We start from the raw sequence: 23105 nt of genomic DNA on the forward strand, positions 1-23105 counted from the left end.
TACCCATGCACATCCAAGAACAGAATTTAGCCCTGTATTTTCAATATTATTTGGTATTTTACACCTAGCAGCATATTCACTGTGGTAATATTTTGTAAGGGGCCTTATTTTCAAATATGGATCTAATTAAAGTAGATATTTTTCTGAATGTTGCGTGTGTATCGGGAATTCTGTATTGAGAAGAATAAGTAGAGATATTAACTATTGCGACATGAGATATCAACTGTTAAGAAAACATTGTCAAAACATTTTTCCATAAATTAAATATTTCTTCATTTTCATGCCAGTTATAATTGTTAGGCATACAGTTCAAAGTTACCTTGTACAGTATCTTCAGAATGCAATTGTGGGGATAAACTGATCTCAAATTAGATAGCAGAAGTTCTTGTTCTAACAGAGGTTTGATTGTTCACAGGACAGTGTAGATCAAAGCCACTAAGAAAAGCAAAACTGAAAGGAAAGAAATATGAGCTAGCTCAATGGCGCAGAGCTACTACCCCATCTGGAATCAAATCCTGCCTCATGTGGTCGAATTGAGTTTTGTGGGTTTAGAGTAGCAGCACTGCAGATTAAGAATCAGGTTCACTGCAGGAGTGGTATATGGAGGCTTGCACAATACGCACATGCCCTGCTTCTTGTTTTGCTAGGGGGATGCACACTGAAACGAAAAGAAACCATTAGCCTTGAAATACAGTACAATACTAGGATATTCTATGAGAATTTCTATCCTATTTCCTGTGCCTTCATCGTGCATTGGTTATATGGTGGATGCGGTTTACAATTTCTGTAGTGGTTTTTGCTGGAACAAACTATGTTTGTGCAGCCAATGCCACCTGAATGCATGGCAGCACCCTGACACTGGATCAGGGCAATAGAAATCAGTCTATGTTGTTGTTGCTGGAAAATAAAGCAATGTGACAGACTAGAAATTTACATGTTGTAAATCTATTAACATTACAGAAATATACTATAGTCTCTTGGCAAGGGTATTGTCTGGTATAGCTCTATAGAAGGTGGAGAGAAAGAGTTTATAAAAAGTGATCTGAAAGGAGGATTGTAGTTTAAGAATATCAGAAATAAAGAGCAGTGTTACTCCAGGCTCTGCTTTGTGACAGTTTCAATCAAAATTGAAATATTGGGTTGGAAATAGTTTCAGGACATATGTTCACACAATGTAAGTGAATTTCTAAAATTCAATATACTTCAGTAAACGTTGTTGATATTTTGAACATTTTGGATGAAATTGAATTATCATTCACTCATATGAAAGTCATGCATTTGGGGTGTTTTTGTAATAGGGGTTTGATTCTGAAAGGAGGAGAGTGCCCTCTATTCCCAATAAAATCAGTGGGGAAAGGATGAGACCATGAAGAGCATCTAAAAGAGCCAGATGGCACTCAGAAATCAAAAATAAGAACTAAACACTCTTGAATGCACCAGGATGTTAATGATTGAATAAAGTTTGGGGGACATTCATAGTATGCTGCATTTACAGGCACCCAGATTGGAGTTTTCCCAGGTCACTCCAACCATCAATTAACAAGATCAGCATTTGCCAAGAGTTTCCACATAATGGCAGCAGTTTGGAATCTGGTAATTGTATGGTATCAGTTGGCAAATGCACCCTTTTAGTGGTTTCTGTGGAACTCCTGTGAAAGTGAGGCTTATGGGGTACTACCAGTGCAGAACCAATCAGGAGGAGGTGTACCACTTCATTCTTTCCCTGGATCGTGTGGCCTATGGAGACGTGCTAGGGTGAAGAGTAAGGACAGTGCACACTGAAGAGATTGTGCACCAGCAGAAATGCCCCAGTCAGATGATGCCCAGAGGGTCTCTCTACTAAGTCCTCCAACCATAACAATGGCAGCAAGGCTTGCTGGGTTGATGCTGCTACTTGCTCTGGGACAACAGCTGTGCTCTGTATCCCCTCTGTGATTACAAATGCAATGTGTAAATCTGACACCAAGAAAGAGTTAAATTGCTGGAGAAAATGTCATACCTTCCATGTATCGGTGGCCAGTAAGAGTTAGTTAGTTCTGATGATACAATGACCTGGTCTACACTAGGAAGTTACCTTGCTATACCTACATTGCTCAGGGGTGTGAAAAATCCTCACCCGGGGGCGATGTAGTTAAACCAGCATAATGCCCCGTGTAGACAGTGTTAGGACAGTGGAAGAATTTTTCTGTCGACCTAGCTATTGCTTCTTTGCAAGGTGGATTATCTATGCCAACAGGAGAACCCCTCCCATCAGGGTAGGTAGTGTCTTCACTGAATGGTGCAGCTGCATTTTAAGTGCAGGCAAGCCCAAAGTCAGTAGCTTGATAGCCTGTTGGAGAGTTTGGGTAGAGCTGGATTTTCTGTAGAAGAGGACAGAGCTAGAATGGTCTTTCACCTGCTTGGGCAATTTCAGTTGAACTCATTTTAATTAATCTCTTATTTCAATAAATTCAGTCATTTTTCTCATAGTTACTTTTATCCTTTGAATTAACTTTACTCTGGACAGAACACAGAATAACAATTGTATATTCTTCTTTCTCTTTCAACTATGAATCATATCACTATTGGGTCAATCTGTAGTATTTTGGTGAAATCAAACATGAGTATTTAGTGCCTTAGAAGTAGAAGTAATACTAAGTTCCTATAAGCATTCTTGTGAAGTCCACAGGGAACCACTTTAAAAGATTTTAAATTCTCGGAGAACAGAAAAACATTAAACAATACTCTCTTAAAAGCCTGCTTTTAGCCCATGACTTTTTAGTTATACAACACTCTTAAGTAAATTTAGTGATCATTAAAGGTGTTGGCTTGGTAGCTCTGAAAGCTAAAGTCTCCTATTTAGGCATCTTAGGGTCAGGTCTGATCTCCTTAGATGAGTGACAGCACTGGTAGCAAGTACACAAAGTCAACAGATAAAAGAATCCTTTAGTCCCTGTGCCCATTTAATTTCTGGCTGCTCTGCTGAGGCAGCCCAAGGAAGCCAATCCTAATGGTGTTTGGAGGGGTTCTTTTTTGTTTGCTTTTGGGGGATTTTTTTTACTGTCATGTGGCCATTACTAATTGGGCTGAGACAACCAATTAATTACTGAACCTTATTTTTTAAGAATCATATATTTTCCCGTCGCCTTTTACCTTCTGTCAAATGACACCCACATACCCATCACAAGATCTAGAGAGCTAAAGCCATTACAAGAAGCAGCCATTCCACAAACATTCCCTTATCCCTTTAATAAGCTTTTTTTTTAATACTGAGGAAAAGTATATTACACTTCATACAGATTTGTGAGATCTTTTTATAGTGTAAAAGTTTGATTCTTTTGGGAAAGTTTTCTTTCCTATGGATGGAATGAAAATCATAACAGATCCATGGAAATATATGCAGACACATCTGGTTTGTAAGAGAGAGATCAAATAATAGAAAGCATATCTTGTAAGGCAAAGCCAACTCCTCAATTAAAGAGAAAAATATTCCCTTGTAAATATCTTCAGAAACAGTTTGGACTGGTGTTCCAAATTACCCAACTCATCATTGGCTAGCACTGTCAGTGCATGTATGTTCCAAAAAAACCCACCCAACCTACAGATCTCCAATTCCCCAGCATCAGGTACACCCAAAGTTCACTGAAGTCGTTTGGTCTGTATCTGCAACGTTATGCAGAGAATATTCTGTGGGTGCTCTTTGCTTCACCCATGTACAGGCATTCTGTTGGCTCTGTTTTAAGAGCTGTTGCAGCTGTGTTGGACACCACAGCAAGTTCCCAACATGTCTCTCATGAAACATTGCATTTAATCTTATCTATACTAGATTTTATGCAAAAGATGAAGTTTCAGTTATGGGAACCACTGAGGTTATTTGGACCTTAACACAGAGTTCTTATGAGCAAGACGACACGTATCAAAAATAAATTTCCCCAGTGAATAGTTATAAGTTGAATGGAAAATTGAGAGATGAGTTGAACAATTTGATAAACTTTGGTCAGCACATTAATTCTCTAAAACTGTTTTTAAGTACATCACTACTGCTTGCATAGTAGCTATCTTGTAATATACCCTGTGCATGAATCATAATTGCTAAAATTGTAATACATGCATCAAAATAATACTTATATAGTGTTTTCCTTTTTAAGCACTTTAGAAACATTAGGTAATTAATCAAATTGATTAAAACAAATTAAAGAAATAATTGCATGTAGACAAAATGGGTGGGTTTTTTTCACAGAACCAATCATTGCTCTGGTGTTTCCCCAACATGTTGAAGAATTTGCAGCTATTGGCCTAATCCTATGACCTTTATTTACAACACATAGTACTTATTCATTGAAGTCAATTAGACTATTCATATAAATGTTGGTGTGTCATTGAGCTCTATATTGTAATATATTGTATAAAAATAATTTGAACATCAGGGAAACTGAAGAAGATTAATATTGGGGTATACAATGGAATGTTAAATAAAAATTGGAATAATTCTTTTTATTTTCATGGCTTTTTGGTGACTACAAAACTTTGATCTGATGGGTTTAAATAGAGAATCTCCATTCTTGAAGCACAGGTCTAAAGAAGACCAGAATATTTTCCTTTCATCCTCAAAACCATTTTGACTGCATGACTAGAATTTATCTGTTTATCCTAGATGATGGCAATAAATTGGAAGTAAGGTTTTTCCCCATGTGTAGGGCCTCATCCAACTGCCACTGAAGTCAAAAGAAAGACCCCAATTCCCTTTCATGGGCATAGAGATGTCATGGATGTCATGGATACAACCTAACATGAGTAAGGGCTTTCGCAAAGGCAAGATGGGAAGGAGAGAGAGAAATTTTTTACCTGATGTACTGCTTACTTGCAGAAATGATGAAATGTCTCTCAAAATGCTTTAAGGTGCTACAGTCTCAAGAAGACAAATGTAAAATCAAATGCCTTTGCTTTGCTGGTCTCCCCCTAGAATTATGAAAATGTTCTTGGAACAACCATTATTTGGAAACTTCTGGGACATTACAGCACAGCTGACTATTATTATTATTTGTTGAGTGTCAACACTCTATCTCAGTACTCTGCAGAACTTAGTGTTAGCCAGAAACTGTGTCTTATTTTAGTAAATGGGAAATATCCATAGGTAGATAGTGGTAGTGGATATTTTTCTACTTAAAAACCTAAAAAAATTTTTTTTTAAATCCAAATGCTGGTATTGGTACATCTGTATAAAAAAAAGTGGATATCATTCCAATAAAACCTGACACCCAACTCAAGAGGACTAGCTGAGATGGGACTCAAGAGTGGATGAAGTCAGTGAGGCTACTCATGTGAATAACTGCTCACCAATGTGTGTGTGTGTGGGGGGGTGTCATACTCTGGGCCTTAATTAATATTGTTCCCCATTGTTTGACTTGTACCCAATTTTCCTTCACCCCTTTTTGGTCAATATGAAATTCACCCCAGTGCAGAATGCTTGAACATGACTCCAAGCACTATTTAAAATTCACTGAAAACTTCAACAAGGGTCTTCAATGGGGCTTAAGCTGTACCTAGATCCATGTCTACCCCTCTGTACCAGGATGAATTTCACACATAACCCTTGTTCTTTCAGGAGTACCATGTTTGATCTATCAGTGTTGACAGGATGTAATGTATTGTAAATTGTATTTTACAGCTAGTCAAAAAAATTTGAATTTTGATTTTTTAGCTGTAAAATAACCATAAAAATTTGGAAAATCTTCACTGTTAAAAATGTGTGCCTTATTCTAGTTTGTTTTTTTAGCTTTAGTTTCCTCCCATTGGATTAGTAAACCTTTACCTGAAGACAACCTCTCTAATATTAGATATCATCTCTCTATGTAGGTCCTTATAAACCGTGATCTAGTTGCCTCTTATATTTCTGTTTGATCAGCCAAATATAATGAGCTTCTTAAATCTCCATTTTAAGGCATATTTACCAGATCTGTAAGCATTCTTGTAGCTCTTTTTTTAACCCTTTTTATGTATGTTTTTCTGTGGCTTAGTAGTCAAATTACTACTATGATGTGTGGGTATTAAATTAACATAGAAAATTAAGTCTCTAGTGACTAAAAGGATTTATAACATTAGTCATAGATCTGAGTCATCAATTCAGATGTGGAACTGAACCACCCAAAGCTAAGGATGGTCTGGATCCAATATTCTGGTTCACATCAGTCTTACAGAACCAAGAACTTTGAATTTGGATCCAAGCTTACCCAGAGTTCAGTCTAGTAGCCTGATCTAGAGCCATATCTAAAAAGAATAAGAGATATACTATAGTAATTAGTTTATATTTGTTCTGTTACACCTTGTTCCCCAACAGACAAAAATAATAGCTGACTGTATTTGACTGTATTTGCAAAGGGCTGACATTCACTCACCTAAGTTAATCACAGCTGTGCTGTTCTCAGGAGCGGTGCCAGAGTTTCTGGTGCCCTAGGCAGAATTCGGGGGGCAGCATTTTGTGCGCTCCCCACAGGGTGCGCGGGAGCTTCCAGTTCCGCTCCCGTCGCGCCGCTGAAGAAGGATCTTCCGCCGAAATGCCTCAGGCGACAGCGGCAGTCATTGAGCTGCTCAATTGCCTGCCGCTGTTTTCCGTGGCACGTCGGCAGAGGGTCCTTCTTCGGCAGCGTGACGGGAGCGGAACCGGAAGCTCCCATGCGCCCCTTGGGGAGCGCACAAAATGCCGCCCCCCGAATCCTGGTGCCCTAGGCGACCGCCTAGGGTTGCCTAATGGAAGCACCGGCCCTGGCTGTTCTTATAGCTATAACAAGTCTTGTTTCCAACTCATTGAAGGGATCTGAATCTTTTTTGGATATCAGACACTTCTGTAACCTGTCACTTTTATATTTCTTGCCCAAGAAGAGCCAGGCAAATTAGTACAGCACTTAGATGTGCTGTTGTTCTGATGAAGATCCTGTATACAATTTAGAAAGGAAAAAAAGGATCTCATGTGCATGCGGATAATACCAAATATCTGAGCCATTTGCTATTACATAGAAAATTCAATGGAACAGGTGGATGTGCATCTTCTATTCTAGCTAGTTTAAATGAACAAATGAAATAATCTAGCTTGGGTCATGATTATTATGTAATTTATAAACTAGTAATGTAATCCTAAAACAGTATGATAACACAGTACATTCAGTGTCATTTTAATTCACCATGGACAACTAGGAAAACTTAGGGAGTACGTGATTTGTGCAAAAAATCAGTTACTCCTTTGAAACTTATCTACCTATCTCCACTGCATAAGCATTTAATGTACAAGTTTCCTCAGTGCAACATCACATATTGTCCCTCAGAATATGTTGAAGTGATTCCACTCAGCTACATCAAAAAATTCAAGCTACTTTCATTGCTTGCTTCCACCTACATAATCCTATTTGACGTTGTCAGATGAGGAGCTTCAGGAAGTCATGACCCAACACTATGCATGAGCTTAAGAGATAACAGCAGGCCCATTTGATTGTTTTTATATACACACACACAAAAGCACTTCGTCCCTTTCCCAGGTTAACTATCTGTACCCTGACACAAATACCATATTGATGTGAGTGATGATCCTGCTGTGTTGTTGTAATGTCAACAGCACTTAAGAACAAATGGTGTTTGTGAATGAGTTTATACATTCCATACTGTCCGCATACACAAAATGGGGCCAACTTCATCTGTTTAAATTAATTGAGTTCCAGCAGAAATGAATTTCATAAAATCAAAGAACCATAGAAATGTAGGGCTGGATGGGGACATCAAGAAATCATCATGTCCAACCCCTCTGCTGTGGCAGAACCAAGTAAACCTAGACCATTCCTGACCACTCCTGTTTAAACTGTTCTTCAAAACCTTCAGTGATAGAGATTGCACAACCTCCATTTGAAGCCTATTCCAGATCTTAACTACCCTTATAGTTAGAAAGATTTTCCTAATATCTAATCTAAATCTCCTTTGCTGCAAATTAAGCCCGTTATTTCTTGTCCTTCCTTCATGGACATGGAGAGCAATTGATCACCATCTTCTTTATAACAGCTCTTATATTGAAGACTGTTATCAGGTCCCTCCCCCCCCCAGCCCAGTTGTCTTTTCTCAAGCCTTAACATGCCTAGTTTTTTTTAACCTTTCTTCATAGGTCTGGTTTTCTAAACCTTTGATCATTTTTGTTGCTTTCCTCTGGACTCTTTCTAACTTGTTCATATCTTTCCTAAAGTGCAGCACCCAGAGTTAGACACAGTACTCCAAGTGAGGCCCCACCAGTGTACAGCGCACCAGTTGCCTCTCATGTCTTACACCCCACAATGATTTTAGCCTTTTGCACAATTGCATCACGTTGACTTATCTTCAATGTGTGACACACTATAACCTCCAGACCCTTTTCAGCAGCACTACTGCTTAGCCAGTTATTCCCCATTTTGTAGTTGTGCATTTGATTTTTCCTTCCTAGGTGTAATACTTTGCACTTGTCTTTATTGAATTTCATTTTGTTGATTTCAGACCAATTCTCCAGTTTGTCAAAGTCATCTTGAATTTGAATCCTCTTCTCCAAAGTCCTGTCCTTGCACTTCCCTCCCCCTCTGCTTAGTGTCAGCCACACAGTAATAAGCATGCTCTCCACTCCATGATCCAAGTCGTTAATGAAAATATGGAATAGTATCAGACTCAGGACTGACCCCGAGGAACCCCACTTGATGTGCCCTCCTTTTGATAAGCAAATCATTGGTAGCTGTTCTTTGAGTATGGACTTTCAACCAGCTGTTCGCCCACTGTATAGCAATTTCATCTAGCCCAGGGATGGGCAAATTTTTAGGCCTGAGGGCCACATCTGGGTAAGGAAATTGCATGCAGGGCTGGGGTTGGGGTGTGGGAGGGAGTGTCGGGTGTGGGAGGGGGGCAGAGTGCAGGAAGGGGCTCAGGGCAGGGGGTTGGAGTGCAGAAGGGGGTGTGGAGTGCAGGAGGGGGGCTCAGGGCAGGGGATTGGGGTGCAGAAGGGGGTGTGGAGTGCAGGAGGGGGGCTCAGGGCAGGGGATTGGGGTGCAGAAGGGGGTGTGGAGTATGACAGGGGGCTCAGGGCAGGGGATTGGGGTGCAGAAGGGGGTGTGGGGTATGACAGGGGGCTCAGGGCAGGGGTTCAGGGTGTGGGCTCCAGCCAGGCGCCACTTACCTTGAGCATCTCCAAGGTGGCAGCAGCGCACAACAGGGCTAGGGCAGGCTCCGTGCTTGCTCTAGCCCCACACCACTCCTGGAAGCAGCCAGCACCACATCCCTGTGGCCCCTGCGGGAGGGGGACAAGCAGAGGGCTCTGTGCGCTGCCCTCGCCTGCGGGTACCTCCCCTGAAGTTCCCGTTGGCCGCAGTTCTCCATTCCTGGCCAATGGGAGCTATGGGGGGGGGTGTCTGCAGGCAAGGGCAGAGCGCGGAGCCCTCTGTCCTTCCCCTTTCCCAGGTCTCGCAGGGACGTGGTGCCAGCTGCTTCTGGGAGCAGCGCGGGGCTGGCAATCCCACGGGCTGGATCCAAAGCCCTGATGGGCCAGGGCTGTAGTTTGCCCAGCCCGATCTAGACCTCATTTCCCTAGTTTGTTTATGAGAATGTCACATGGGACTGTGTCAAAAGCCTTATTAAAATCAAGATATATTATGCTGACTACTTCTCCCCTATCCACCAGGCCACTAACTCTGTCAAAGAAGGAAATTAATTCGGTTCAGACCATTGTTTTAACAATGATAGAGTGATTTCCTCAAGCCTTACCAGCTTTCCACAGTAATATCTGCATTAATTTTGGAGTCTCCCAAATCCTAAAATGAAGGTCACTTATATAGCAATTTTTTTGTGTGAAGCAAATGTCTCTCAGGATATCTGATGGAATATACATGCTCGAACCTTTTGATTCTCAATAAAGCCCTATGTTATGTGGAATAAGAAGGAATTTGAGCTACAAGGAAACAAATGCAACAGACTCAGGATTTTTTCTGAGATGAAGCTACAGTATTGAGGGGCAGACATACTGAGGAAAAGGTGACTATTCTGCATTTCTTTTGTGTACTAAAATTAGGGTGAATTCATTGAAAGGTTTTAGTCTTAGGTCAGTATCCATTTTTGGAATATATTGTTTTTCTCACGAAATGTTCCATGTTTTGTTACTCCCGAGATCAGTACAAAACTACAATCATGATGAGAAGATGGCAGGATGGCACCATAACAGCACTGAAATTCAGCTGCTAGCATTCAGGGCCCCACTTTCATTTAGTATGACTTCTACTGCTGCAGATGAAAAGTGCACTTTCTTCAGCTTCTGGGACTCCTTCATTTTCTGTGGTCGCCCATCATGCAAGATAGCTACTATTTATTTTCATTGTGAAGTTGCAGGGTTGAACTTTACTGAAGCATCAAGTACTATACCTCTTGGCTGAGTCCTAATTGACAGGGGAAAAATGCATTACCACATAGAAAGCCACTGTAACTTCTTTCCCACATCACATACATGCAGTGCAAACACATTCACACTCATGCATACATCATATAGTCTAGTACACACTTGTGTGGTGGGTGCAGCATACATATACAAAAGCTCCAGATGTGCTTTTTATCTAGTTTAGTTGGCTGTTTCTTCTATAAGGCCAAGAAAAAAATGAATCATTTCTTTCACTGTTAAGGGAATTGGTCTTCCTCTCATATTTCAGAAAGGGGCTGGAAAGTAAAGGAAGCCAAACTTTTTCCTATTTAAGGCCAAAGCAAAGGAATGCCTGTGGCTCAGTTCTGTGCAGGGCCCGGTGCTGAAAGGGCAGGGAACAATTGATGGTGCTATTTTGAATTGATTTTTCTCTCCCCCCATTTTTATTTTTGCACATAGAGTCTCATGTCTAATATTTAGACATGATGAGCTTTGTGCAAAAAGTAACTTGGCTCATTCTTGCCGTGTTTCAACCCTCAATTACTTTGGCGCAACAAGGTGGTGAGTAATTCAAATTTCTTATGAGTTTATTTTTTATTTTCATCAATTCATCTTAACATAAGAAATTCCCAAATCTCCCCAGGATACTTTTCCTTCACCCATTCAACATTATGAGATAGATAGCTAATGTTTTTAGCTGAATACTAGAATATGTTGATTACTAACCAGGAGGTTCCTAAATGTAAGAAATGTTTTGCTTTTCCTGTGTTTAAGCTGCAGTTGTTCTTGTTCTTTCTGGTGTTCATGTTATAGTCTCTGGAAAGTTTGGGGTTTTTTTTTTTTAATGATTTTGTTTTGAATGCTAGCTCTATGTAGTCTGGAAGTTATTTGTCTCATGTAATAAACCCTGTGTTTCCAGCTGTTTGCTAGATTGCTGTTCTATGCCATACAGTAAATGCTCCTTTGGCACCATAGGAATATGCTTTAAAGATTTTAGCCTATAGAAAAAAACCTTAGAAATTGTAACCAAGGTTGCTGAAACCATTTTTGTAAAACTTCACAAGGAAATATCTGTCAGCTTGTTGAGTTTTTATTTTTCACACACAGCAAATGGATGAATGCATTCACTCTGCTAAAAGCTTTTCTATCACTCATCTGCAGGCTATTTCAAACTCTTAGAAGATCAATTAACAGCTAACTGATCTTCTAAGGGGGATGTGCAATGCAACAGATCACTGACACAAAATGAACCTGGAATATAGTGAAAAATTACTCTACACTCAAATTCAACTTAGAGTGATGATAACTATGATAGTTAACAGATGAGTTTCCATAAGAACACTTGATGCTTTGGGGATCTGTACTATTCCCTAGACATTTTCATCATTATGTTTCATATCTTTTTTACTCTTAAGGTGTCAAATAATACTTTTGTCTTCTAAATGTGAAAGAGATATTCATGCATGAAAGAAGCTAATAAAATAAATAATTTGATAAATGGCAGCAAATTAATATAAAATGCAGAGCAGTCAAATGCAGCCAAACTTTTTATACCCACACCCAGCCCTGGTCAGAAAAAGGAAACTATTAGAAATTATTACTGTACCAAACTGATGTTCAACTTGTCTGTGAAAGCATAGCTAGAAAGCAACCTCTGCGTCAGGGTTTACTATATTTCTAACAGGATGTTTGAGCAATGGAACAATTGGAGCCTAGGATGAATGTTTCTTTCATGAGCAAATCAGGTATTATAATCTGTAACAAAGAAGTGCCCAAATGAGTTCCAAATGTCAATAAAAAGAATATTGCAAAGCCAGAGGAAATTTATGCAGTGGGGACTTTTCTCTGCTTACAACAACAAAACAAATTAACATGTTTTTTCACTGCAGATAATGGGATCCTTAGCCACCAGCCTCCCACAGTGAAAATCGCCCTCAGTTTGATCTCCTGTTTCAACAAAACCCTCCTGCATGTCATCCCCTGACAAGTCCCCTCCCTTCACTTTGGTTGTCCCCAGACTTTACTGTGTTACAAAACACATTTGTTCTAGTAATGGTCAATTTTAGACATAGAAAGAAACAGTTAAATCTAAGAAGTGTGAGGGCATATTCTTAAGGGCTCATTTGTTTGGCCCATTCAAAGTGCATGGTATGGCAACATTTCCTTATTGGGCTCGTTTCCATGTGGGTTAGAGAGAGATGGTTAGCTTGATGAAGTTGGTAAAACATCAGGCAATCAATTTGTAAATGCAACTGAAATTGAATATCTCTTTTTGGTTTGCTCAGAGTATAGAGTGCTGCCCTTACTCTGGAAAGTACTTTTCCACAAGATTCAAAAATCTTTTCACTCTTTTGAAATTGCTCCTGTTTCTTCTCCCACCCCATATGCTAAGGCACATACTCAAAAAATAAATAATACAAAGATAATTCAGAGAGTTGACTATTAATATTGTTAATGCATATACAGTGCATTGATGGGTTCGAGAGCTAATGTTTCCATGTCTGAAAAGAGAATCTCCAGACATGCTGAATTGCTGTCTCAAGAAAAATGTTTATATGGTTTGTATCAAAAGTAAGTCAACATAAAATTTTCCTTGGAAAATTGTGTCAGTAGACAAGCCTTGGCAAAGATATTAAGGAAGCTGCTGAGTATGCAGTGTGTTCATAATAGTCAGATGTAGCTCTGGGCTATGAGTTTCTTAGTTTTTCTGTAATAACCGGAAAGGGAAGTTTAAACACAGTCTAAGATTGAACCTCTGCTCAGCTCAAGTTATGGATATTATGGAATATGAAATGTTCACTTACTAACACTAATCCAGGCTATAAAATGTCTTGGTAATCTAGCTAGATTTCTTTATCTTGTGAAAAAAATGATTTAGCTTGAGATGGTCTAAACTTAGATTTTCTGATCTGTGTTAAAAGTTTCATCAGTTTAAGCTATCTTGGCAAACCTCTTTCATAATTAAGTGCCATCTAGTGGCTCGTAGTTCTGCTTCCCTTGCAACAAATGAAGATTCAATGAAGAAATGAATACTTAATACTCACATGTTTTACATTATTGAATCAGTGGTTTGGGAGCTATTTAATTATTCACGGTCCAATTCTGCCACCCTTACATCAGGTAACATTTACTGGCCTTTAAATAATAATAATAATAAATTATTGTTATTTATTATATTATTATGAAACAGAAGTGTTGCATTCTAGCCAACTCTGCCCCAGAGTTACTGTAACTTTGAAAATAATTTGTGCAGCAAATTCTTGGTGTTGAAAAATCTGAGACTAAAACCTTATTCTTGTGAATACAATTCTTCTGGTCAGGTATGAACATGTTCCTGGAAAAGTGTCAAATTATAGAAATAATATTTAAATTACACATCTCTGAAAGAATTTATATGCACCCATTTAAAGGTACTTTAAATATATGGAACGTCATAGAAGTTATTCTATCCTAAAAGCCCTGCCTCAAGCCACAAATATTCACCAATATCATAGGTGACTGAAGTTCACTGTAACACACAAACTTTGTTACTAGTACAGAAGTAACACATATGGTGTAGCAAGGAGCGAGAATGGTTTTTTCTGTGTTCCTATAGTAAAACCTGTCTTAAGAAAGACTGCTGCAAACATATTGGGTTACACCTATCTGAAGGCTCCTTTACGCTGCCAGAGTGATGTAAAGGGGCTTCTGTGTCTATAAGAATCAGGGCCAAGAACTGAGTACAATTCTGCTTCACTGGTATTAGACCCAGCACAGTAAGCTACTACTGATTGCTATCATTCCCTTGAGTAGTTCCTTAAGATGGCTTTCAAACTGTTATCCCACTAGCCTTTGCTAGCAATATATCATCCATACTCACAATGACAATAAGGAGATTTTGGAGATCTAGGGCCTGATTGTTCTCTTATTTACACCCTGTAAATTGTGAATAACTCCACTGGAATTATCAGAACTCCACTGCTGAAAAAGGAGCATATCAGCAGAATCAGACCCTCTGCATACTTGGCAGCTAATTCTATGCTTAGATATTACTTCATGCTTATATTATAGTATAAATGCTGCCTCAACTATTTGCTAAAGCAGCACAGCTCTTTCTTGAGCAGGTGGACGTCTTCTTTCATATTAATACAGTATTCCAAGTGGCAGTTTTTAAAATGTGGAATGTAGCCATCATAAACAGGTTGCAGGAATAGATATGTTGTTGCTTTTGCACTACCTCTTCATTCTGAACATCTATGTTTGATTAAATACCTGCAAAAAATAGTCTGTAATTGTTTCTAAAAAATAGCTCCAGTTTAAGATTATGCTTTTTCTTTTAAACTGGAAAGTGTTAGAGCAGTAATGAAGAAATAGCATGAGTTCAGTAATATATTGGTGCGGTTCCTAGAAGAATAGCAACATTTTTAGTGTTTGCCAGTATGCTACATGTGCATTCGTTGTAGATTAATCCATTGAATTAGCTGGTGGAACAGAAACACTTCAGACAATCAGCAATGTCTTTCTATTGCAGCTTTTGCCAACCCAGTCATCTCCTCAAGCTTACCATAGTGAAGATAAAAGCAGGGTTAGACTGAGACATGTCTGGTACCATCAGTGCATGGCCATGGATAACTACACTATAGTAGATAAACTGATCTATTTGATGTTCAAATACAACAGATCAGGTGTCTCGAATCCAAATAAAATATACTTGGGTTGGTATCAAGTATATCTTATCCATCATTCAGTGAACATGAAGGAGATGAACACCAAAACATAACAAAAAGGGAAGATAAGAAGGGCAGTAAGAAGCAGGTTTCTTTAGCTGAGCAAGTGAAAGAGAAGGCTAATGGTATAGTTGTAAGAAAATTATTCCAGTGATCGTTATTAGGCAGCAATAACATGCAGCCATGTGGGACACAATCAATCTGAGCATACTGCAAAGGCCACTCTTCATCCGTTACCTACTCAATGTGCTATTTTGGATCCATTTTCTAATAATATATGTCATAACTTAACTGAGCATTTTCTCAAATTGATCCAGCTCCCAAAACATTGTGGATAAAGAAACTGGCACCTTGATGTACTGCAGAGTGTGCCAAGTAGAACGTGTGGCAGTGCACATCTGGTACCTGGATGTTTTAGCCTGTGCTTGCTGGTTATCAAATTTTAAACTAATGAATTGTTGAAACTTAGGGTTTGAAATTAAAGTTCAGCAATGTGTGCCTCTCAGGCAAACTGTGTTTTGGAAGAGTGATGTGTGACTTTGATTTGGAAAAATCTGAGCCTCAGTTAAAGTCGGGGGAATCCAGCGCTTCAACCAAGTGTGCGTGTTTTTAGAAATGTGACAGATTTCATAAACACCATTTAGATCACACAGACATTAGCCTTATGGGAGTGAAACCATTTGGTTTCTTTCATAATTTTCCATATTTTGTTTTTGAGTTGAGACCAAGGCTAAGCAGACTGATTTTGAAAGGGCAGTGGATTTGGAAACATTCACTGCTTTATTACAAAGGGAGGAAGCAGAGGTGCAGGGTGTTGTCCACTGGAAGTAATATTATTGTTAACAGACTCAATACTTGAGTCAGAGCTATAATAGCTACCCCACTCACAGAGTTACAAATTACAAGCAGATCCTCTATTCTTTTCCAGTTTCTGTGAAGTTTTAGGTCTTGAATTAGACAAATGTTACCACCTCTTGCCAAATGTTAGTTGTTGCCAGCCTTACACAGTTCTTGGCTGTTGGCTTTAAACAGTTCACTGGATGGAGGAGAAAAAAGAGCAAGAATTAGCATCCTTTTTGTGTGTGTGTGCCATACTGACATGAATATCTTATTCAATCTGGTGCCTGGCATGCTAACATGGGTTCAGAGCTTGTTATGGCTCACTATTTACTCACAAATATAATAAATAACTTGGGACACATCTGTTTTAATAATCTGGAGAAGGTGCTATGCATCACGGTTGGAGGGTGACAGAGGTTGTAACTAGCATTGCTGTTTCACCTACTAACGTATGTTTGTGGACATTTAGTTCTTTCTATCTCTAAGGCTACGTCTATACTACCCGCCCGGGTTGGCGGGTAGCGTTCGACTTCTCGGAGTTCGATATATCGCGTCTCATCTAGACGCAATATATTGAACTCTGAACGCGCTCCCGTCGACTCCGGAACTCCACCACCGCGAACGGCAGTGGCGGAGTCGACGGGGGAGCCACGGACTTCGATCCCGCGGCGTCTGGACGGGTGAGTAGTTCGAACTAAGGTAGTTCGAGTTCAGCTACTCTATTCGCATAGCTGAACTTGCGTACCTTAGTTGACCAGGCCTAACTCTGCATTTTGGTTGAACAGCTGTCTATTGAGAGAAGGCAGAGGCTCAGGCTGCCACTAGTGGTACTTGATAGTGTGGTGTGTTTTCTCAGGCTGGCAGGCAGCATGAACACTGTTGTTCTTGGATGACGTCATATGACTGAGCAGTAACCCTGAGAAGAGCAACAACTGCAGCAGCCACTGAAATGATTGCATGCCCCTCCCAATAATGAATAATGACTCTTCAAAACCTATGGTACTGGAGTTAGATCAATAGCTGTGTTCATTTCATTTCCAGCGTTATCTTTTTGTTGTGTTTGATCATGAAACAAAGGGTCTGCTCCAGACTGTAAACAAAGGAAAAGAAGAAAATGGGTGACAAGAAGTTCAATGGCAAATGGCTGTTGAGGGACTTGAGGTAACTAGATTAGATTCTGAGGTCATTGTGGAAATGCAATGTGACATAGCAACTAAAATTTGTCATCAGTGATACCTAAAAACTGCAGGTGGACCTTAAAGAAGCTGGAATAACATCAATGTTATTCAGCCTGAAACTTGCCCCATGGCTTCTCCGTGGCCCCAACCCCATTGCCATGCATTATCCTTCTAGTGGTGGCTGAGTAAATTATACATTATTATACTTCAGGTGGCTGAGGCTTCAGCCAAGAACCTGGTCCCAGCTGAAAGGATTACTAAACATCATCCACTGCCTGCTTATCCAAAGCCTCTATGATAGTTTATAAACCTATAGTCTGACAAGCATCTAAATGGATACAACATTTAAATGAAAAATATATTTAGTTCTGTAGTTCAAAAGCACTTTAATACTAGGTGGCAAAATGTTCTCTTTGACAGCTACTATTTCTTATATAACACATTAAAAGTGCAGTTGAAGACTAATTTCTGGACTTTTTAGTTTTGATCTTTGGCAGCGACCATAATTAAGTTAACCTAGCTTAGCTTTTTTTTTAAAGCAAGATTTTTATTGACAATATTTTAATCTTAAAATAGTTGCAAGAATATTACATCGATCTAGCCCTCGTACCAGGCATTTGTCATAGTAATAATATACCCTATACAAAACATTCCTGACGATCAAATATGGAGTTGAATTATATAGTGCATGGAGTAAATCTAGAAATCCTACTGAATAGCTATGCAAATTTTACTCAAGCAAAACTCCCATTGTCCAGTGAGTCTTTTGCCAGAATAAAGAATGAAACATTCTTTAAAGACTTCCAAATTTGCCCCATTCCCCCACCCGCTAAGGTTAAGCACAATTATTGTTTGTTGGTATACAGTAGTCAGCATACTCCCTTCCATTGACACAAATAACATGTGTGAAATCCTTCTTAGGGAGTGGGGGGAGATGCTATTTCTCAGATACTGTACCCATTACCAGAACTATAGAGAAATACTTAGGTTGGCTGTTTGTGCAAGAGTTCTGAAGGGTTTTGTGGGCATGGTTACTGTCAGAGGAGCTTAAACAGGGGACCACAGGCACTCTTCACAACTCCATTCCATGCTTAACCCAGGATTTCCATCCAGAATTCTCACTGGAATTAACGCTACTTAAGGGAGCACTAATACCCATGGTATCCTCTCTGTATTCTGCCACGGAGCAGCCCCAAGGTGACAGACCACACCTCTCCTTCAGGGACCATGCTACTAGAGGAGATGGGAGCAAGGCACATGAGGCTCTGTTTCCCTGGAAACACTGTGGGGGAATCCTCGCAGAGTTTTCTGGCTGTCCTTTCATGTGGTCCAGGATCAGAAGCTGCCTGGTTTGGTAGAAGGAGACTCCAGTTTTTAAACATGTTTTTAATGTTTAGGGGTTAATTTTCCTCTGTGTATGTCTCCTTTGTGTCATTGACATTGTAAAGGGAATGGAAATAGTTCCCAGAAATGAGCCCTTGGTCTGCCTTTCTTGGATGCTGGATGGTGCATAAAGGGAGACTGCAGCAAGAACATAAGTTAGAGCAGTCCTTAGGCTACAGTACATGAGACCAAATACTCATTTATCTTTTAGAACAATGATTATTTTTCCACAAACAGTGTTTCATAAGAACATCTATCTTCACTTCATAACTCTTCTCACTTAAAACAAAATCTCCTCTCCCTCCTCCACTCCTTTTTTTTATTTCAGTACTAATCCTGCTGTGTCTAAGTTTCCAGAGCTGGAAACGTTGCCTGTTTCATGTCAAAATGACAATGGAAAACATGATATAACCAGTCAAACAACAATCGTTTGTTAAGTTTAGTTAGGGTAAACTTCAGACGCTGGGATTCCTGGCCATGTTCAGTGAAAATACATCAGAGGAGATTCTTTTCAGATTAGCTAAGAAACCACTTCCATTTTCCATGATTTTTCTCAAGTGCTGTAGTTTTATAAATGAAATATAAGAATGAGACTGAAAATGACATGCACTGTAATAATACCAGCACTTTTTACTTACTTTGTTTCACACAAATGCTCTGTGAAGAGATATTTGCCAGGGAACTGAATCACGCACAAGGCATTAAACAACCTACGACTATTACTTTAAAGTAATGATGTTTATTTTAAGGTAGAATGCAGCCTCCTACTTTGAAGATAAGTGTACACTATGGCTTAGATCCTTCATTATGGCCAAACGCACACACAGCACAACCTGCAAAGTGGGATGCAAATGTAGCTTTAAGGCCTGAGCTGGCTGTGTGCATCAAACTGCCAACAGCCCCAAGAGACCAATTTTGCAGCTGGAGATCACCACTCTAAAGGCAGCCCCCGCACTGTTGCCTTTCCCCCTCAGTGTTCACTACATCAGCAGCTGGAGGATGTTGTAGATGCGGTAGATGCTACTACTCTGATTCTGTGTTATCAGATGATTCCCTCTTCCTTGGAGTGATATTTCCACCTATGCCAGCTTTAGGTCCTGTATCTTCCAGCAGTCTAGTGCAACATGGTATCAGAGGGGAGAATGGACGCCTATTTTCAATAGTAGATATTAAGGACTGAGTTGTGGATGGAAGCTACATTCCATGGTAATGCAATATTGAAGCTCCTAGCAACACTGGTTTTGTCTTCCACTTTGAGCCATAACTTGCTCCCACTGAAGTCAAAGTCTTGTTGACCGGTGGGTGAATTATCGGGTCCTCTCTTGTGACTATTTCTGGTTTTCATCATCTATTTTTTTCTTCCTGATGTTTTCTCTTTGTCAGAGATGTGTGAACAAAATTGCAGCTCTTCTTTCAAACAAACATAACAGAAACAATTGTTCATTTGCACACAGTTAATGAAAAATATAGGAGGGATGCTTCATTGTTACTTTGCAGTTCAATGTAGCTATTACAGTGAACATCAAAGAAACAATGAACTACACTGCCCGTGTTTTCCTTGAACTATGTGCATGTGAACACAGCCATTGTGCTCTTTCAGAATCACTCTGATGGTAGTGAGAGGTTCTTTTTGACTATTTGTCTATCAATCTATGTTGGGATTTCCTGCTTGGGTTCTGTACAGACTCACCATGATTGCATGCCAGTTGTTTCATGGAAGGATGTTCACTTGAAAAGAAACAAGAAAGCTGTTGTAGTGGGAATTACAGATCTTTGAGCACAGTAATTGAAAATCAGCTCAGATGTTTGTAATATTTATGCACAGTACTCTCACCCTGCTGTCCTTTTGGATGCTGCCAGGGTGGTCCTCTGTATAATATCCCTCTTCTTAGTAAGAATCAAATAATCTATATGGAGAAATTTAAATCAAGCTGCATCTTTTCAGGTTAGGTTGGCTGAAGAAAATAATGTTGCTATAGGCTTGTTTCTATGCAACATCTTCACTTTTCCAGTTTTCACAGTCCCAGCCCTTGAATTCACATTTTTCTAACATCCTTAACTGTAGGGGGATTGAGGTCAGCAACAATGCTTATGCCCACTTTAGACACCAGTACTCACTAGCAGTACCAGGCTTTCTGCACTGTACTCTCTTACTAACGTTAGGACAGGTATTAGTTAAGAAAAAGGATTTGAAATACTTGAAGCCAGAGGCTGAAAAACAATGTAGTAAATTTATAGTTAACAGATGGTCCAAAAATTGGAAATGCCTTTGCCAACTGTAATAAAACAGCTACAATGGTTTGCTTTGTTAACTTTATAATTTTGACATAATAGTGTAACCAAAACAGAGTTTTACAGCTAGCTATTTAATCTTGACTAGAAGAGATTCAAGGGAAAACTCTAAACACTGCCATACATATCCACTAAGAGTCCAAAATATGTATGGAGGCAGGTGAATGAACACAAATTGTTTTACGAATGAGGACAGAATGACACTGTCCTCTTCGTACAGAATCACATGGTTGACTGATCTGTTCCATTTCTGAAGTCTTACAGATACTTGTAATTTATTTGCAGTCATGGATATGATTCCTTTCTATGGACAGTGGCTAGATCTCTTTTTAATACATCATTTGAATATAAAGTCCAAAGGCCAAATTCTCCACTGATTTATGACCCATGCCAATTCATTGAATTCAATGAAAATGCACAGGGAGTTATGTTAGTGCAGACCCCTGCTGCTTTATTCATCTCTGATATACTTCACTGAAGTCAGTGGAGTTACACTAGGACTGAATTTGCCCATTGTATCTGAAAATGTAAATTGTGTTACCATATGTACTGCATAGCACTCGAACATTTCCCATCTGCTGACATCTCTTGAAAAAAGCATTGAACCAAGCTAGGTTCTTCCAGGCAGATCTTAGAAAAAGTCACCAAATAAAATATTTAGCTCTCTCATTTGGTTAGAAAACATAATTTTCCATGCCTCATTTTGGATTTTAATTACCTGATAGAAATTGCTTAATTATGACCAGCAAAGCTAATCAACAAAAAATCAGAAATAATATTTGTTCTGTTTCACAAGTTCAGGTTTAAGCTTTTAAAGTGTAATCATTGGGCCCTGTCCTTCTAGCCTCTTAGTGCTCCTTGAACTCAGTGGGAGCTGAGGCCTCTCTCCCCAACCCCCAAGAAGAAAGGCCTGTTTTAAAATCTTTCCAGTACTTCCTGCTTGTAGACTGGTAAGAAATCACAAGAACAGGCTTCCTTGCAGTATTATGGCCCATCTATTTGTGATCCCTAGGTACAGAGTTACATGGTAATGAAATACATTTTTTAAATTACCAGAGCTTTTTGAAGTCCCCAAGAACAGGTGGGTTTGAATTTGAGGTTAAGATTTTTTATTTTCTATTTTATTTTTTTTTGGCAGAGGGAGCTTCTGAAATAATCCGATCGGTTTAATTATTCTTAATAATTATGTGCACCTGCCTATTGTTCATCTGTAGAAAGACTTTCTACCAGCCTAATACATACTAAGAGGTCAAACTGACCTGTTTTGTTAGGGACTCTGAATGTTAACTTTCATTAACTTTAAAGTTTAGTGCATGGAGAGGATATGCAACTGAGATGGTATGGAAAAAATGGATTTTGGAAACTGGTATGGGTAGGTCAACTCTTTTAGTCCTCACTTACACTAAACTTCTGTTTTTGAAAGTGCCAATAATATGAGTTTCTAACAAACAAAAGGCATATCACAGCACTTGGAAACTCATAGTAGAGAGAGAAGAAAAGAGTAACAATAGCTTAAACTGCAAACATTTGCACTGATTAAGGGCCTGATTCTTCCATCAAGTCATGTGAAAGGGAGAAGAGACAGATGGGGTGGATCTCAAAAGGTAGACCGTTAGCTCCATGATGTGCAATTCTTTCAAGTCTTCAGGATTTGGCCAACAATTAATTTCAAATCTGTATATGTGTGTTATCAGAGGGACTCTAAAATGATCTTTAGGGTAGGAGGGTGAAAAGAAGTTTGGTATATTTTGATGTTTCCTCCTTCTCTATCTCCCCTTTCTCTCCCCCTGCCCCCCCATAAAAACATCCTATTTATTCACCAGCCTACAACAAGTTCATCATTACAATTAGCATATTTTTGTTTTTAACTAGTACCAGGGCTAACTATATGTTAGGCCAAAAGCTGATCCATAAAATCAGTTGCAGTCACATCAGGGCTTTGAGCTTGTGTCAGTTTCAGTTTGTTTTAGAACCCAGTCCAAGCATTGAGAATCTGTTCCAATGCCATGATTGTATGACTGAAAATCAAGTGATTTCAGCCTGCTCTTTAAGTCACTGACACCAAAGGTCACACAGGATCATGTGACAAAATCACATAAGAAATTCAACATATGGAAGTAGAATATCATTCTTATCCACTGTGCTTCTTGTTCTCATGCAATCAATAGCTTTTATTTAAGGACTTGATCTCCATGGTTCTGAGGGCCCTCAATTTCCACTGAAGTAAAAAGGCGTTCAGGGCACTCAGGACTGTCCAGGATCAGTCCCTTGGGATCTGATCTGATGACTTCAAAGACTTATCTTGACTATCAAGACTATATTCACAGC

At 39.4% G+C, this 23105-nt stretch overlaps 1 protein-coding gene across 2 annotated transcripts in view; it reads left to right on the forward strand.

Annotated features, from left to right (window-relative positions):
* Nucleotides 1-10746: 10746 nt before the first annotated feature.
* The window catches only part of COL3A1 (collagen type III alpha 1 chain), a 67525-nt gene continuing 55166 nt past the window's right edge, over nt 10747-23105 (forward strand). For both annotated transcript variants that reach the window (XM_045032103.1, XM_045032104.1), the window contains exon 1: nt 10747-10939. In XM_045032103.1, the coding sequence (XP_044888038.1) occupies nt 10861-10939 (79 nt within the window). In that variant the 5' untranslated portion in view covers nt 10747-10860. The remainder of the gene's footprint in view (nt 10940-23105) is intronic.

The sequence above is a fragment of the Mauremys mutica genome, chromosome 10, assembly GCF_020497125.1.
Source record: "Mauremys mutica isolate MM-2020 ecotype Southern chromosome 10, ASM2049712v1, whole genome shotgun sequence".
NCBI classification, from domain to species: Eukaryota; Metazoa; Chordata; order Testudines; family Geoemydidae; genus Mauremys; species Mauremys mutica.